General features: G+C 36.8%; 1 protein-coding gene across 3 annotated transcripts in view; it reads right to left on the bottom strand.

The window, feature by feature from the left end:
• Nucleotides 1-18,421, bottom strand: part of MMS22L (MMS22 like, DNA repair protein) — a 123,493-nt gene extending 105,072 nt beyond the window's left edge. The window contains exons 1-9 of one of the 3 annotated variants that reach the window (XM_065911348.1): nucleotides 18,303-18,421; nucleotides 17,509-17,685; nucleotides 16,356-16,481; nucleotides 12,848-12,897; nucleotides 7,865-7,952; nucleotides 7,593-7,770; nucleotides 5,093-5,183; nucleotides 3,392-3,522; nucleotides 1,890-2,003 (exon numbers count right to left, since the gene is read on the bottom strand). In XM_065911348.1, coding sequence (XP_065767420.1) covers nucleotides 1,890-2,003; nucleotides 3,392-3,522; nucleotides 5,093-5,183; nucleotides 7,593-7,770; nucleotides 7,865-7,952; nucleotides 12,848-12,897; nucleotides 16,356-16,481; nucleotides 17,509-17,672 — 942 coding nt within the window. In that variant the 5' untranslated portion in view covers nucleotides 17,673-17,685; nucleotides 18,303-18,421. Of the gene's footprint in view, nucleotides 1-1,889; nucleotides 2,004-3,391; nucleotides 3,523-5,092; nucleotides 5,184-7,592; nucleotides 7,771-7,864; nucleotides 7,953-12,847; nucleotides 12,898-16,355; nucleotides 16,482-17,508; nucleotides 17,686-18,302 lie in introns of those variants that run through there. The other 2 variants (XM_065911349.1, XM_065911350.1) reach the window with 2 other exon arrangements.
• Nucleotides 18,422-18,757: the final 336 nt, after the last annotated feature.

Below are 18,757 nucleotides of genomic sequence, written 5' to 3'. Positions count from 1 at the left end.
TGAAAGATTGTGCTGGATGAAGAATTTTATGTTGAAAATTAGTTTGTTTCAGTAAAATGATGATACCATTCCCACTGGCCTCCATGGCTGTTGAGAATCAGCTGCCAGTCTAATTGCCATTCTTTTCAAAGCAGCATTTTTCTGTCAGAATGCTTTTAATCTCTTCTGTCTCCAATGTTATTAAAATTTAAGTTATTATTAAAATTATATAGAATATTTTCACTGTCCTAGAAGTCCCCTTGGAGAGGGCAATGGCACCCCACTCCAAGTACTCTTGCCTGGAAAATCCCATGGACGGAGGAGCCTGGTAGGCTGCAGTCCATGGGGTTGCTAAGACACAACTGAGCGACTTCACTTTCACTTTTCACATTCATGCACTGGAGAAGGAAATGGCAACCTGCTCCAGTGTTCTTGCCTGGAGAATTCCAGGGACGGGGGAGCCTGATGGGCTGCCGTCTATGGGGTAGCACAGAGTCGGGCACAACTGAAGTGACTTAGCAGCAGCAGCAGAAGTCCCCGTGCTCTGCCCACCCCTAGAAGCCAATGATCTTTTTACTGTTTTCAGTTTTGGCTTTTACAGAATGTCTTGTGGTTGGAATCATACAGTGTGTAACCTTTCAGGTTAGCTTCTTTCAGTTAGTAATATGCATTTAAGGTTCCTATGGCAACCCACTACAATATTCGTGCCTGGAAAATCCCATGGACAGAGGAACCTGGCAGGCTCCAGTCCATGGGATTGCAAGAGTCAGACACCACTGAGTGACTAAACCAATACCATCTCCACCATCATGTCTTTTCATGGCTTGATGGCTCATTTCTTTTTAGTGCTAAATAATATTCCATTGTCTGAATATACCACAGTTCATCCATTTACCTACTGAAGGATATCTTGGATGCTTCCACATTTGGGCAATTATAAAATAATTGATAAATGAAGCTGCTATCAACATTTATGTGCAGGTTTCTGTGCTGACATGGGTTTTCACTGGGTAAATACTAAGGAGCACACGGTTGGATCAATATGCTAAGACCATGCTTAGGTTTGTAAGAAAAGGGCAAAATGTCTCCAAAGGGGCTGTACCATTCTATATTTCTACCACAGTGAATGAGTTTCTATTGTTTCACATGCTCAACAGCATTTAGAGTTGTCAGTGTTCCCAATTTTGGTCATTCTAATAAGAATGGTATCTCTGTTCTTTCAGTTTACTTTTTCCTGAATTTGTAGTGTCTTTAAAGAAATTTTTAGAATATTACAATTGAGTTTCTGATTCAGAGAGCTACAGAGGAGTTTTGTTTTTATTTTAATTTATGGATAAAGTCTTGAAAATGTATATAGGAAGAAACCATTCTAAATTCCTAACTGAATAAGAACATATAAACCACTTTAAGTATCATTTTACAGTTAATTATTTGTTTACTTCTGCATATGGCTATTTCTCTTTTCCCCCTAATCCAGAACACTTGAAATAAAATAAAGTCCCATTCTGAAGACCTGATTCAGTGTGAGGTAAAATAAAATTTGCCACCTTCCCCTTTGTGTTTTTCTTTCTCCCTTCTTGAAATAAGATACTGTAAAATTGATTAATAAATCTAAATCTGCCTCATTTCTTGACTGTTTCCTGAATTACAAGAGCATTTTTTAAGTATTTTAGCCTAACGGATTCTTGATAGAAAAAAAAAAAAAAAAGAACTTGAGAAGATAAAACTGAGTCAAATCTCATACCTGTCTTAGAATTTTCATATTGCCAATTTAGGGTTAAAAATACAGTATTTAGTACTCAGTGCTCTGTTTATAAAGAAAACAGCTTTGTAAGATTTCTCTTTGCCAAACCAACTGCATAAATTCAATGTAAGGGTTAGTAACAATAACTAACAGTTTTATAACTTACTTCTGAGAGAGACCATTTACTTCTGTGATTAAGAAGGTGAATGAGTAGAACCCATAATTCTTTAATGCACGGACATGAGCAATGGTGACTCATTAATGCCTCAGAAGGCCTAACCTTCAGAAAAGAACCAAAAGAGTACATTACAAGATAGCAGAATTTTACACATCACATATCTCCCCTCAAATGTTCTAAAAGATTGATTTTGATGACTTAAAATTTATGCTCAATTACATAAAATTGCTTATAAAAAACATACCATTTCATTAACTTTTAAAATAAATTTCCATCTAAAAACTAAAGTACACAATGAATTTATTTCCAACTTAAAAAAAAAAAACGGCTTTAATCATCTCATCCAATGGAGAGCAAAGTTGTTCTGTAAAGGGCTAGACTGTAAATATTTGAGTTTTTAATAGTGAAATAGCCTTTGTTACAACTATTCAACTCTGCTATTGCTCTGCAACTTTAGTCATAGACAATGGATGAAAAGGATGGGAATGTGTTCCAGTAAAACTTTATTTACAAAAAGTTGATGTGCTAGATTTGGCTATAGGGTCATGGTTTCTAAACCTTGATCTAATCCATCAGTCAAATAAAAAGACTTCTAAGAAAATGATTAGAGGATAAGTTTAAATTCACTGTAATTAAGACTAAAATTTTTTTATAATTAAGCAAACTTATTAGGAATTCATAAAGATTAGATGATTTTTACCATTTTTGTAACAAATATACCCTCAATGCTCCTAAATATACCCTCAGTGGCATACAGAGAATATGCACTATATTTGCAGGGATAGTCAGACTTCTGAAATTCATTATGTGTTCATTATTTCACATATTATACAATTTTCTAACATAGTAAAATAACCATCAAGATATTACTTTATCATATCTAGTTAACCTACTAATTACATTATAAACACAGAGTAGATTTAGACAATATATAAAATATGATCTAAATTTTAAAAAATTAAAAATCCCGATTTCCCATAGGTAACAATTATGCTTGTAACCTGAAGCTCTGACAGTCAACAGATTTCCATCGATTGAAAATAAATGTATACCATAGCACTTTTAAATCACTGCTTTAAGCACTACGATAAGTAATTTAGTAAAAACACATAATGTCCTCCAATTCTAGACCTTTTATGAAAACAAACAAAACCACTCTAAATGTGCCAACTAGCTTTACCTAAGTACTCATTTATTTTGTTATATAACAATAGGTTATTAAAGGGCTGGTCTCTATTTGATGAGAAATTTCCAATCATCATAAACATTGTTTTATTTGACCAATAGAAAAGGCTTATCTTTTAAACACCAATACTAGCCTGTTTTAAATGTTTAACTCAAATTCTTTTCCCAACCAACTCCCAAATAAAATATAAAATTAGAAGAATTAACAAGTAAATCATTTTAGGTTAGATTCTTATAGAACAAATCACATGCATTAAGTACTGTCATTAAATACCAAAAATGCAAATAAACTCTTAAGGAATTACCTTGTCATACCTGTTGAGGGACAGGTTTATTAGATCACAAAGAAGATTTTCACAATGTTCTTCAAATAAGCTGACATTAGTTAAATTGTCACCTGCCAGATTCATAAACTGATGACTATATACAACTTGTTCTAAAAATGAAATAAATTGTTTAAAACTACAGCAGTTTTACTAATTCAGAAGAAAGTGACTGTACACCTTTAAATTGACATAACAAAACTGCAACAGAAACAATTAAAAAATTTTTTTTCTGCAAATAAAAGTTTAATGTGAAAACAATTCCTTTCTTATATGAGCAGTGATGTTTCAATCCTCCCAAGTATCATTTAATAGATTTTCTTTCCTTAATATGGCCATCTAAAGAGCAACAATGCAACAAAAGAGAAAAAAATACAAGGGAAATACTAGAAAATCTTTACCCATATTTCTAACCAATAATGACTTTAAAACATTTTTCTTTTAACAAATACTGATAAACTAACCATGTACAAGTCTTTTTGGCATGACATAGAGCAAACCAAGGTAACAGATACCAAAATTTGTACCTGTGTCAGAGTAAGTTCACCTAACTATTGCTTTAAAAAAACATTATTTGAAATAGTCAACATGAGGAAATGACATTTGTGTATACCATTCTATGTTCATATGTATGCATGTAAGTACTCACATACACATGTATACATATATGTATTTTTGCATTAATTCACTGAAAAACTGGTACTGAGGTAAAGAATGTCTTTAAAACCTAAATAATTAATAATTTACAACTAGATAATATGTATAACAAACAAGACCAAGAATAAATAGGCAACATGTGAAATAAAATTTTATCATCCATAATACATACAAACTACTTCAAAAGAAAAACAGCAAAGAGTAAAACAAAAAATAATGCAACATGTTTTGTAAAATATAATGAACAAATACTTAATAAAGCAAATATAAAGACAATAAAATTAAAGATCCTTCAACTTCACTGATAATCAGGAAATTGCAAAACAGATTCAATATCATTTTTCACATATTAGTTGGCAAAAAATAGAAATAATAATAGCCACTACTGGCAAGAGTATGAGGCAAAGATATGCTCATGGTTAAGTGTATAAAATTGGGGAATCTTACTATACAACATCAGAGCAGCATATACAATATTAAAAGTGCAATATGCTACTTCAATTCCAAAAACCTATTGTACAAAATAGCTTGCACAAGTATTTGAACATGTATATACACCCAAGGATGCTCAGTGAAATATAATTTGTAATGTTAAAACAAACAGAAATAACAAAAATATTAAAAAAGAGTTGGCTAAAATTATGATAGGTCCATAAGATCTATAACATAAATCAATCAAGTAAAACTGTATGTACTAACATGAACAGATTTCTAAAAGCACTGTTAAATAAAACCCTCCGCAGAACAATAGGACAGCACTTGTGGTCAGAAACAAAAACAAGAACTCTCCCTGTGCACGCTTCTATGCATGTACACTAACAGTAAGTATGGAAGGGTGGTAAATGGGCCATACTTGCCAGTAGTTATCCTTAGAAAAAAGAAGCTAAGACCTTCACTTTCTAGTTTCGTTACTGTTTGACGGAAAATAACCAGAAAGCACTTATTGCTTGTATAATTTTAAACAATTTAGATTAAAACATGTTTAGATTCAAAAAAAGGACATAAATCAGAAATCTATAAACTTACTCAATTTTTCACCAAGCATGTGAAGAATTTCCAGCACCAGCCAATGGATATCTAGGTGGAGATGTAATAAATGCCACGACGGTGGGTAAAGCTGTGAATGATATTACCAACTGTGATTGGAAATTCATGATACTTCATTAGGTATTTTATAGCATGTCACAGCAATCCTCCCTAAGCACAAGTTAACCTACCACTATTCAAAAGTGCAAGGGAAACCTCTGTCTTGTTTGTGAAGAGGATTTTCTTCACGAGAGATATTTAAAAGCAGGATATAGGATAAACTCTTAACTGATGTTGCAGAGAGACCCACCCTGGGGCTGCTGAATAGAACAGGCTTGCTTAGTAAAGGTTCCTACCAACCAAGAGATATTCTACTACAGCTGCAAACCAGTAAATGAATTTTTTTAAAACACCATTTTCATGATTTTATTTTAGACTTTAGCCAGGAAGTATGGTTTTAAATGTAATGAATACCTAGCAAAGTCCATAAAATATTTTAACAAGAACTTTTAAATCATTTAAGACACTACTGTCACGTCCATCAAGAAACTAAAGTTAAAAGTGGTGAAGAAATTTACCCCTCAGTCCATTCCTTAGGATTCAAACCTAACTCTATTCGATTCAAAAGCCAGTGCTCTTTACTGTGCTGTGCAGGTTATCAATAAATTTTCTCCAATCAACATTTTGATTCACTGAAATACAATGATTCGTACTTTTTAATTAAGACATCTAAGAAGGACAGAGAGGGATCTTGCCTTATCAAACATACAAACAAAACACTAGTAAAACAACACTGACTCAGGAATAGATGATAAACAGCAAACATAAGGAAGAGAGAAGTGGACACACATTCAAATCAGTGGGCAAAGCATGGGTTGTTCAGTAAGAGTCAGGATTATTAACTTACTCATTTGCAAGATACTAGATTTCCTACTTCAAGGTATATTTTTTAAAACATGAATTAGAGATAAATGTTAAAAAAAAAGTGCATATTTTACAAGACCATAGGAGTTATATCAAAGAAAAAATTGATAAATATAATTCCACAGAAAAAAATGGTGTACCTAGCAAGTCAGGTTAATTGTTGAAAAAGATAAATGAAAATATTTGTAATACATAATACCGAGAAACAGTATTACTAATTTTAAGAAGTCCCTTAAAAAGAATAAAAGACAGATGTTCAACTGAAAATAGCAATTAAAGCATTATGTTGCATATGGGAATGGCAAAACATAAGAAATATGTAAAGTCTTGAAAGATGCTATTTCATGATTTTTTGGTTTTGCTAATGTTTCAGAACAGTATTTCAGTGTATGACTTTTTTGTTTCTGTGCTGGTGATTCCATTTAAGTAACCTATATTTTCAACAAGTCTGTCTAATTAAAAGCCTATGAAAAGTAAAACTTAGCTTGACGACCCTTGTGTCCATCTTTTAATTTCTGCTTCTAGATAAATTATTTTTATTTTTCTTAAGCATTTAATGGAAATTCAGAAAATAAAAGCCAGTCCAACTTACAGAGTAAAAAGTAAAATTATTCTCCTCCTCACAATCCATCCATGAATCCTTATTAACTGACATGATTAAAAACAATTACCTAATTGGTTTCTAGGGATTAGATATATTCACCAGTGAAAACACCTGGAACTCTATTTACTTGTATTATCACATATATTGATCCCTGAGAAGTTGGATTTTTAATTGCTAAATTTCACAGATATATTAAACACTTTATTGTACCTTAGGTATTTTGGCAAAGACTCATTCCTACAAGCTGAATGTTATCCAAATTGGTGAAGTCAAATAGAATAGACATAACTCAGGAAATCCCATGGGGAATTATAATCACTCACAGAAGTTCACATTTTCCTATGGAGAATTTGTTCAATACATCCACAGGCTGGGTCATGCTAACAATATAATTTTTTAAAAGCCAAAATTCAGAGAGAATAACTATCACAGACAGAAAAAAAATGGCAGGCATGGTCAAAACATTCATATTCTGAAAATATCTCAAAAGCCAGAAAACATAACAATGTGGTTTTGAAAGCCTAACTTTTTAAAGGTGATGATCTTAAATCCTCCTATAAAATAAACTAGGGTTTGCCCATACCTTGATTAATGGGGGATAGGGTACAAATTTTAGAACATAAAGGTTATTTTATTTGCTTTGAAATGTTTAAGTATTTGTACTATTACAAATTAGAAGAGCTATCAGTGATTCAACATAAACTATTTCTAAGTACTTAATGTACTTTACTTTATTCAATTCTCCCAATAACTCCAGGAAGCTAAACCAATTACACAGATGAGAAGACTGAAGCAAGAGGTGCTATTTGCCCAATGGCACATAATTAATAGAAGGAGGAGCCAGTATTTCAACTCAAGCAGTCAGGTCCAAGAACTACACTCTTGACTCATTTCCCTCATTCTTGGGTGCATATTACGTGTAAGAAGAAAACAAAAACTGGTACTTCAAAAATTAAATATAACAAATCAAACCTTAGTCTGGTTTTGATTTACAAATGCTCCTGTATTCGTAGTGGGAAGTTCTGACAGGTGTCCTATATACAAGAGTAACCCATGAAGCTCATCAACCAACACTGAGGGAAGCTGTGCCTCCAAAGTCTCGTAGGGATGGACAGGAACATGACTTTCAGCATTGTGTACTTGCAGGGACCTAAGACATGATGAGATCCAAAGGCAGTTAGAGTCTGGATAAATTTGCACTCAGAAATTCATGTATTATTCGTATTACTCATCTGACAGCCTACCTGAAGATGAAAACTTTAACATAATGAAGAAATGTTATGCAGTTCTGCCTAATATTGTGTGCCTTGCAATGCAGCGTTGATATCTTCCCTAAAACCAAAACAGGTAACATTAATCATGGTTTAAAGAATCAGTGATCAGTGACAAAAAAATTCTGTAAGCTGTATAAGCAGAAATTCTCTACCTTTTCATTTGTTTCAACTGATTCTCACTATCCCCCCGCCCTTTCCCCTGAAAAAAACTGCTCTTATTAAGGTCATCAGTGAAACCCATGTTATCCAATCTAATGGACACCACCTGTCTTCAATTAACTTGCCCTTACAGAAGTATTCCTTACACCTGGTTCATTGATACCACATGCTGCCAGTCTTCCTCCTCCTCACTTTCCTATAATCCTCATATTTTCTAATTCTCATATTTTCTCTGCTTTTGTTTTCTGGCTGACTCATTTTCCTTAGAGTGGTTATGAATGTTTTGCATATAGTAACCACACAGATAATTTTTGCTGATGTAAATACTGAAGTAAGGGAAAGATGGCATGGGTTGAGGCTGAATGAAAAACAGGAGTAAGTGACAGGCAGCCTTACAAGTCATTATGAGTTCTGATTTCATTCTAAATACAGTAGATGGCCTTTCACTGGGTTCTGATTTAGGAGGAACGGGAATTGATATACATTTAAAGCAGGTTTCGCACTCAAGATTATAGAAGTGCTAAGGAGGATGTGTTAAGAGACCTGTAGCAGTAATTCAAGAGCTCACAGGAAAATGGATAGGTTGAAAGTATATTTTGATCATAAATCTACTGGGAATTTGATGAACTAGATATGAGTTTAAAGGGAATTTAAGAATCAAGAATGACTTAAAGGCAACAGTTAGCACCAGGTAATAAGTGGAGAAAATATGGGCAGCATGAGCTGGTTTTGGAGGATATCATGGATGTACTTGGAATTGAGCAATCCAAGGACAGATGTCAGGCAGTTAGACAAGCCAAGCCTGGAATGCAAGCCTAGAATGTTTCAAATTTTGTTGTTGTTACCATTTAGAAATAAAGGAACTGATGAGATGGTTCCTGTAGGAAAAGATGTACAGAGAGATTTGAGGAGCCTGATTATCAGCAGTAGACCTGAGGAGAAAGGGGCTTCCCTGATAGTTCAGTTGCTAAAGAACCCGCCTGCAATGTAGGAGACTGTGGTTCAATTCCTGGGTGGGGAAGACCCACTGGAGAAGGGATAGGCTACCCACTCCAGTGTTCCTGGGCTTCCCTTGTGGCTCAGCTGGTAAAGAATCCTCCTGCAATGAGGGAGACCTGGGTTTGACCCCTGGGTTGGGAAGATCCCCTGGAGAAGGGAAAGGCTACCCACTCCAGTATTCTGGCCTGGAGAATTCCATGGAGTTGCAAAGAGTCAGACAGGAGTGAGCGACTTTTGAGGAGTCATCGAAATAAGAGAGGCAGGAAAAGGAGGAAAAACAAACAAAGCTTCTTACTATAGGCAACGAATTCATATTAAACATAAAGCAAAAGTTATTTTTTGAGCAAACATGGATACCATTTTGGCAAAACACGAATGTTAAGTGTAAACATACTGTGCATGTATCTACATATCATCAAGCACAATGCACTTCTACAGCTTAATTCTGCTTTGCTTACAGAAGTCATAACAATCTCCCAGTGGCACAATTCTCAGCCCAAAAGGGCGGTACTCTTAAAAAAACAACTGCTGTGAACTGCTGCATCCAGCCAAAATGGAGTAAAGGGAATCATATTTACTCATCTCTCATCTTAAACTAGAAAACTAAAAAAAAAAAAAAAAGAAAAGAAAAAACATCCATAAAAGAAGAGTTTTCAGGCCTTGGATAAAGGCAACACAAGACTGCTAATCAGAGAGGAGATGAGTTCCAAGATATACCAGCTTCCCACCTAGAGACGGTTTCCAGGCTGCAGCACAGGGGCAGAGAATTCAGAGACCAGATCATTGACTTGAGAAAACTTGAGATCTGAGTGTAGGGAAGTCTAAATTTGCAGGGCAAAAGTACCAAAGAAGAAAAAAAAAAAACGGCTACACAAAAAAGAACCTGGAGATGTGCAGAGGGTCCCTTTTGAGTCTTTGGCTAAGTACTGATCTGCAGGCCAGAGAAAAATACCAGAAAACAATTCCCTACAAAGCTTATGAAGATCAAGAACAGTTCAAGTTCCCACTAGCAAGAATTTTTAAAAAAGTATTAAACCAGAAAAAATCCTCAGAAGCCTTACTAGCACTGAATAACATTAGACTAAAGGCTACTTTTCAAAAGTCCTAACAAAATTTACAAGCTTCAAAAAGATCCAATGGATTACAAGTACTCAACAATGAGCCAGAACAAAATTCAACACTAGTTTTAGGAATACAAGACAACTCAGAAAGCAGCGATGTAAAAGCTACAAAGTCCATCACACAAGAAAAAAATTACTAAATGTTCAAAACAGCAGAAGAATATATCCTAAAACTAGGAGGAAAAAGTCAATGCAAACAAACCTGGAAATGACAATTATGAAAGAATCTGTAGTTAAAGTTAAAAATAGCAGCTATAGATATACTCCAATATGTTAAAGACAGAACAGAAATGGAAAACATAAAAAAAAAAAATCCAGATGAAATGCGTAGAGACAAAAAAATATAATACCAAAAAAGGAGTAACATTAACAGCTATATTTAATACCAGGTAGCAGTAAAAAAAAAAAAAAAAAAAAATTATATTACATATACTATTCTGCCTCAAGAGGAAAGCAATCCTTGGAGTAAAATCAACAGGAGAACAAGAACCATGTGTCCATCAGTAGCTGACCCTAATAAGGGCTTCCTGGAGAGGGCTGAGGACCAGGGGTTTACAGGGGTTTACTAACAAACCCCTGGTACAGCTGCATGGAGGGGTAAGCTGATGCATGTGTGCTATGCACTCAGTCGTGTCCAACTCTTTGCAATCTCGTGGACTGGAGACCACCAGGTTCATCTGTCGATGGAATTTTCCAGGCAAGAATAGCAGAGTGGGTTGCCATTTCCTACTTCAAAGGATCTTCCCAAGCCAAGGATGAAACCTGCGTCTCTTGCACTGGCAGATTCCTTACCGCTGCACCACCTGGGAAGCTCAAGCTGACAAAGGGATAGTCTTCAATACTGCTAACTTGCCCAATAAATCTATCATTGCTAAAATGTCAGTGTACAAGTAACCATTTCAACAGATGGCCCACTGTAGTGATTTTAGGTCCATAACTGCTTTTCAAGGAATTATCCTGCATAATAAAAGCCTTCCACAAACCCAATTTAATTAAGTCATTCTATATAGTAAAGGTATTTTCGCTGTTTCCACTACACTCTTGTAGAGGCTCCCCAGGGGTTTAAAAGTAAAATTGTGACTTTTTGGCACTGCTTACAAAGACACCTATAATTGCCTCCCTTCCAAAAATTAATCCCTAACATAGTCGGGTCCAATCTACATAATTACCACTTACTCCCTTTTCTCCCAGCTTTTATGTTTTTACACACGCCAAATGTCTTTGCCACAAAGTTATTTCATACCTGAACTCAGCCTATCCCCAACACTTCTCCACAAGCTTTTGCCTGGCTCAGGCCTCCTCATCCTTGAAGCCCCAGATCTGGTATCATTCAGCAGTGGGCACATAAACAGATAAACCCCTCGGTTCCTGTAGCAACTTGCACGTCTTTATTATTACACCTTTCCATTTCCCATGCCAATTATGCTTGTTTATCTGTTTTACTCAACTGCAAACTTTTCAGTAGCATAATTTTCCTCGTTGATTCATTACCACCTTGCACGTGAAGGAGGGACTTGGGTGACAACGGAACAGGAATATTCAGTATTTACTGAGGACAAACTGAGAAAGCAGAACAGCCCTGGCAGCAGACAACAATTAAGGCCATGAAGTTTTCTAATGAAATTAAACAGTTATACATTATCAAAAATAATCACACAAAGTCACTCCATGATTTTGGCGAAACAACAACAAAAAAACCGCCTCAGTGATCATGTTTGACACAGAAACCACGCGAAAACAAGGTACAAAAACAGAATATTCCCCTCTGCCAGCTAACGTGACCACTGCCTCATCACTACCTAGAACCTACCCTTGCCTCCTTCTGCTTGTTCCACCTTCTGGATAAGAATTTAAAATTACCATACGCTGTCACCAAGCCGCTCCAGCTTCCTAACAGCATCAAATCCAGAATAAAGCCGCAGGCCCCTTAAACTCTACCCAAAATTAGTCCTCGCAAGCGCATACCCTACACAAGCCCCTCCCTAATTCTGCTTGCTGAGAGGCCCCAGCTGTTCCTCGTGATGCGTTTCTCTCCCTCGCTTCCTAAGCCAATAAAACACTTCTTTGACCACAGGTGTGTTTCGCGTGATCTGTGGTTGCTGGGCGTAACAACAGATCCTAGGCTGAGCACCTGACATGCATTATGCCATTCAGTCCTCACGAGAACTCAGTGAGGTGGGAACTATTAGGAACCCGGGCTGACCACACAATCATGATTCTGAAGACTATACTGCACCGAAACTGTTCAAAGGAGAGGCAGCTAGCCTGTACTAAAACCCACTGCCCTTCAAGTCCCTTCACTACCTTAATTATACCAATGACCCCACAATAAAAACAACAACAAAGCAGAAAAGGCAAACAAGAAGATGGCATGCGGTTTGGCACTTCACGTTTTCACCACACTCCCCACCTCCAAAGCAAGTTACTAACTCACTTCAGAGATGTTTAGGCTTAAATCAATTTTACTTGCAGGTTTGGAAAAAATACCATAAATCTACGAGCAAAATTTAAGTGTCATACTTTTTCTGAACACTAAATATAACTGTCTCCTGAACTTCTGAACTAAGACTTCCTTTCACGTTATGATGATATCCAATGACATCTCATAGGCCCATATACAATCCACTGAAACAAGAGAACCATTTCTTTTTGTCTTTAAACACTTAAAACTTACCAAAATCACAGCTGGCCTGTACTAAGGTTTCCAAATTGTAGAGCTGTTGCCTAGTTTGAAAAAAGGTAGGGTAAGAATTAGTTTTCCAATAGTTTAAAGCATGTAACAATTAGTTACAGATAGTGTTTCCAAATCTCTTACACAGCTTCAATGCCTCTCATTCCTGAATAATGTTTGATGCTTCCTGAATGTTTATTAGCATCACCTTCAGGTAGTAAACACTTTGAGAGAAGATAAAACGTGCCTATGTCTGTCCTCCCCAAAATATATAAGAGCTACATTTATCTCAAAAATTAAATATCATAGATTTCAACATCAATAAGATACTGTTTATATCTCTAAGTAAACATCCTAGGTTAACAGTTACATAAGGAAATGTTAAACTGTGTCATGTAATTACACAATAGGAGTTCTGAAAAGGAATAGAATATGTAATGTAGACTAATCAGAGGAAATTTTAATTTATGATGTTCCACCTTAATTTCTCAGAATAATCTTCTCTTGCCATTCTTCCTAGTTGCCTTTTTTAACTCCCTAAAAACAGAGCCGTATTTATAACCTATGTCCTGGATAAGACTAAACTCACTCTTTAATGTTTAAGATTATACAGAATCACTCAGACTGTTTTCCTAACAAAACATATAACATGGCACAGGTTCCATGGGATCAGGGTGAGAGGAGAAATCACTCAACCTTTTTATTTTCATTTAAATGTATCATGTATACACTTTTTTCATTATGTACATTTCAAGTATACAACACTATAATTCCGCATCTATGTACACTACAACACGATCACTATCACAAGTCTAATTACTCTCCATCACCATACAGTCGACTCGATTCACCCTTTTCACCCAGGTCCTCAACTCCTTCCCCTCTGGTAACCACTAACTGGTTTTCTGTATCTATGAGTTTGTTTTATTGTTTGTTCATTTGCTTTATTTAGATTCCATGTGAAGTCATACAGTATTTGTCACTCTCTGGCTTATTTCATTAGGTGTAATACCCTCAGGGTCCATCCATGTTGATGCAAATGGCTGGATTTCATTCGTTTTTAAGTCTGAATGATATTCCATTGTGTATTTATATGTATGCATATATTCATCCATTCAGCCATCGAAGGACGCATAGGTTGTTTCTATATCTTCACATCCTGACTACTAAAAATAATGCTAGAATGAACACAGGAGATGAATATATCTTTTCAAACTAATGTTTCTATGTCCTTTGGATAAATACCCAGAAGTGGAATAGCTAGGTCATAGGGTAGCTCTATCTTATTTTTTAAAACCTCTATACCATTTTCCATAGTGGCTTTAACAGCGATTTACATTCTCACCAATAGATCACAAGGTCTAATGGTCTATAGACCAATAGGTCTATAGGGTCTATAGACCTATATGGGATCTTTTCTCCATGGCGTCTTCATTTTGTTATTTCTTTTCTTTTTGATAACAGTCAGATGTGAGGTGACAGCATTTCCTTAAGTCATGTTGAACATCCTTTCATGTGCCTATTGACTGACTCCAACTATTCTTTAGAAAAATATCTACTCAGATTCTCTGCTCATTTTTTTCACATTTTTTTGTTGTTGTTGAGTTAAATGAATTTTTTATATATTTTGTATATTAACTCCTTATATTAACCAAATATATCACCATCTCCCCTCCAGGAGGGTGCCTTTTCACTTTGATGATTGTTTGCTGTGTGTAGTTTTTTAGCTTGATGTAGTCACATTTACATTTATTTTTTGCTTGTTTCCCTTGCCTTTAGAGTCAGAGCCAGAAAAACATTGCTAAGACTGATGTCAATGAGATCACTGCCTTTATTATCTTCTAGATATTTTATTGTTTCAGGTCTTATATTCAAGCTTTTAATCCAGCTTGAGTTAATTTTTGTGTATAAGATGGTGGCCTGGTTTCAGTCTTTAACATATGATTGACTAATTTTTCCAACACCATTTATTGAAAGGACTGCCTTTTCTTTATTGTATGTTCTTTGCTCCTTTGCCATAAATTAACTGTCTCTATTTAGGTGTAGATTTATTTCTGTTATCTCAATTCTATTCCATTCATCTGTATGTCTGTTTTTATGCCAATAACATGATGTTTGTTTACTATACCTTGGTAATATAGTTTGAAATCAGAAAGTGTGATGACTCCAGCTTTGTTCTTCTTTCTCAGGATTGTTTTGGCTATTTGGGATCTTTCGTGCTTTCAGGTAAACTTTAGAATTACCATGTATACATTCTTAATGTATTTTGAGACAATATTTGCCTTTGATAAGTAACTCCAAATCTCAAATCTGAATTATGGACTGGGTTTTAAATAATAATGAATCATTTCAATTTAATTAATTGTGATAATGAGGTAATGTTTATTTCTTTTTAAGTTCATATTTTTAAGAGATACATACTGAAGTATTTAAGGGTGAGATGGCATGATATCTGGAATCTGCTTTAAAAATATTTAAACCAGAGGAAGAGGGAAAGGGACAGAAGGAAATGTGATAAAACCATGATGTTCATCATAACTGATGGAAGGTATGTGAGGGCTCATTACACTATTCTCTCTATATTTGAGTATGTTTAAAATTTTTCATTAACATTTTTTAATGTCCAGATTAATTAATCATATTTCTATTACACAGTCTGAAAAGTCTGAGTTCATTCTCTAAAGATTACTGAAAAATTATGTCTATTAAGCAGCCCTAATGCTAGGAAGATTGAGGACAGGAGAAGGGGGCAACAAAGGATGAAGTGGTTGAGTAGGATCATCGACTCAATGGACATGAGTTTGAGCAAACTTCAGGGCATAGTGAAGGCCAGGGAGGCCTGGTGTGCTGCAGTCCACAGGGTCACAAACAGATAGGACTGAGCGACTGAACAACAAAAAGCAGCAAAAGTATTTTATTTTTCTTCCAAAGTTATGGTATACTTCAAAGCCTTAAGTATTTGTTTTCAGTAAATGATGTCAAGCATGTGTGTGTGTTTAGTCGTGTCCAACTCTTTGTGACCCTATGTACTGTGGCCCACCAGGCCCCTCTGCCCACGGGATTTCCCTGGCAAGGATACTGGAGTGGATTGCCATTTCCTCCTCCAGGGGATCTTCCAGACCCAAGGATTGAACCCATGTCTCCTCCGTCTCCTACATTGCAGGCAGATTCTTTACTACTGAGCCACTGCAGAAGTCCAATGTCAAATAAAGCAGAATAAAATTCTGCAAAACCACTAAAAAAAATAAACTCATTAAAACCATTACTCCATTAAGCATTACTGCTTAAGTGTTGTTACTGATAAGATAACCAGGTGAGCAGCAATCACAATCCTACAGGTGTTTTTGTAATATCAGTATTAGAAACCACCCAGAATCGCTTCTCGGCCTTTTGGCTAAGATCAAGTGTAGAAACCACCCAGAAATGTAACTTAAAGCAAAAAACAAAACAAAAACACAAACTGAACAGCATATTCATTCAATGGCAGTTTTTAAAAAAAGACAAAACATACCTGAATAGATGAAACAGAACTCTAGATGAATTCACTAATGCTGTTTCAGTAACCCACTGAATGCCAAATATTTCCACTGTATCCTCTTCAAAATTAGTTGGCAAAGGATCAAGATTCAAAATTACCCTGAAATAAAAATTCTGATTCAATTTCATGAAATGTATGCTGTATCTCATACTATAGCAGGAGTTTCTGGCATTATATGAATCCATATTACCCATGACATGTCAGCAATGTTAAAAGTCAGGTAATGCCTTGGTACCCTGTATCTCACTAATATTACAAATGAACTATATTAAGAATTCAAATCTTGTGTTTTTTAAAAAGAAAAGTTTAGCTAAAGAGCACTGTAACTTCAGGGAAAAAGGTAGAACATACTTTCCATAGGGGACATGCTTTCCATCTGTGTTCAACAGTGGTCTTCGGTTGTAGAATTTCACCCTTTGAGGGGACATTTAATATTTAAAACAGTTAAAGTTATTCTGAGTCCTGTCTAAAGATGGGCATAATCAAGTTGAATAACATCTTTTAAGGTCTGAAAGAAGGTACAATTGTAAAAATCAACAAAAATGGTTTCTGTTCTGAAAAAAACTGCCTCAGCAGGTATTTCCAAAATATTTCAATAACAGCAGATTTACTGAAATATGAATATACAACTGTTCAAGACAAGAGATTTGAAGAATAATATTTCTGTGAATTTACACAATCTGGAGCATTTACTTGAAAGTTTAAAAAAAAAGCTTAAAAAAAGACTATAAGACTTCTCTATGTATAAATATACAGAATTAGAAGACTCTGGGGCAACAAAAAAATGTGCCACTTCAAAAAGTCCAGATAGTTTATAATTCAACTTTAAGTAAAAGGTAAAACTAGTGTCCGGGTCCCTACTCCAAAGCTGAGGCAGCGGTGAGGTAAGACAACAGCAGACAGCAAGGAAATTATCCTTCCAAAAATCTTTCAGGTATGTGTATGCTCTAACAGGAAACCAACTGAACTATTAGCGTATATCCGTATGGTAATTCGAGTCGATTTACAAAAACAGTGCCTGATGAACATTAAAGTTTAATTGACTGAAGTCTATTAAATAACATTCCTAAACAGACTCCTAAACTCTGAATAGGGAAAAACAGTTTCCGATTTTTTTTTAACCTACCGCTTAAGAGCTCCGCTGGAAAGGTAGGACTCGCCAGAAAAATGTTTTCCTCCTCCTCTGTTGTCAAAATCACAAGAAAAGCAAGGGGGGCTGCACCATTCTGTCTCCAGTTCCAGTTCCAAGCTGTCGGTCAGAAACGTGGACGCAGGGGGACAGTTATCCATTATTCACCATGTCCTGAAATGTTTGGAGTTCATTAAAGACTATCAGTAGGGGCTCCAAAGAAGTTGTGATGTGATTCCTGGAGGTGGGGAGGGCCGAGAGATTTGGGGTGACCTCAGGAAGTTCCCCAAACGCCCCCCACCCCCAGCACACAGGAAAAAAACGAGAGGCGAAGTAAATCCTCAACAAATATATACCCTCCCACACCCCCCTGCCCACCGACTCCCCGATATCAAGGCTGTCAGAATTTACACTGCGCCCCGGAATGGCTGTGGCAGGAACTTAAAAATCCCCTCTACGTCAGATCCTGAAGCCCAGTACAGGGTGAACTGGGGGAGAAAAAGAAAGTGTTTGCAGGACAGATTCAGCCTCAAGCCCAGAGCTCGGCTAGACCTGCGCCCTCCGCCAAGTTACTACACCGCACTGAGCCAGTTTCCCCGCAGGGTCGGAACTGCAAGCTCCCGGCCGACTCCAGGCGTGGATCCAGTGGGCCCAGAGCAAATCCCGGCTCTCCCCGCCTGGGCACGTCCCGCCAGGCCCGCACAAGGCAGCGATCTGCGCGGGCCGACCACAGGGCGAGGGGGTCCGGTGTCCTGCACACCCCAGCGCCCTTGGTTTGGTACTCATCGTACCTACTCACTCTGAGTCCCCGAGACCCGCCCCAGCCGTGCCGGCCAGAGCCAGCGAGTCCGGGGGTCTAGATCCCAAACAGACGAAATTCCCGCCAAGACGCCGCGCTCACGAAGGGCGGGGCTACGGAGAAACCCGCCCCCCGGAGGTGCGCTCGCGAGATCTCTGAGGGACTCGTCGGCACGCCTCAAGTTCTCGCGAGAATCTTCCAGTCGAGGACTCCGTAAGGCTTTTTGCATTTTCACTTTCTCCTTATTTTTTTCCCCCCCTTGCTTTGGTAGTTTTAATTGGTACTTTGGGCCGGAAGGCGGGGCCTCACTTAAGAAGGAAACGGGCTGAGGTGAGCAAGGTTTAGGGACCGCGGGGTTTGCAGTCTGGGCGAACTTAAGAAAAGCGCTCCGCTGGAGCCAGTCGCAAACCAGTGTCTGAGGGCCGCGCCTCAGCCTCTCATTCCTGG

Source organism: Muntiacus reevesi, chromosome 19 (genome assembly GCF_963930625.1).
Source record: "Muntiacus reevesi chromosome 19, mMunRee1.1, whole genome shotgun sequence".
NCBI lineage: Eukaryota > Metazoa > Chordata > Mammalia > Artiodactyla > Cervidae > Muntiacus > Muntiacus reevesi.
The sequence above is the reverse complement of the archived record's forward strand: the minus strand, read 5'-3'. Positions and strand labels throughout refer to the sequence as shown.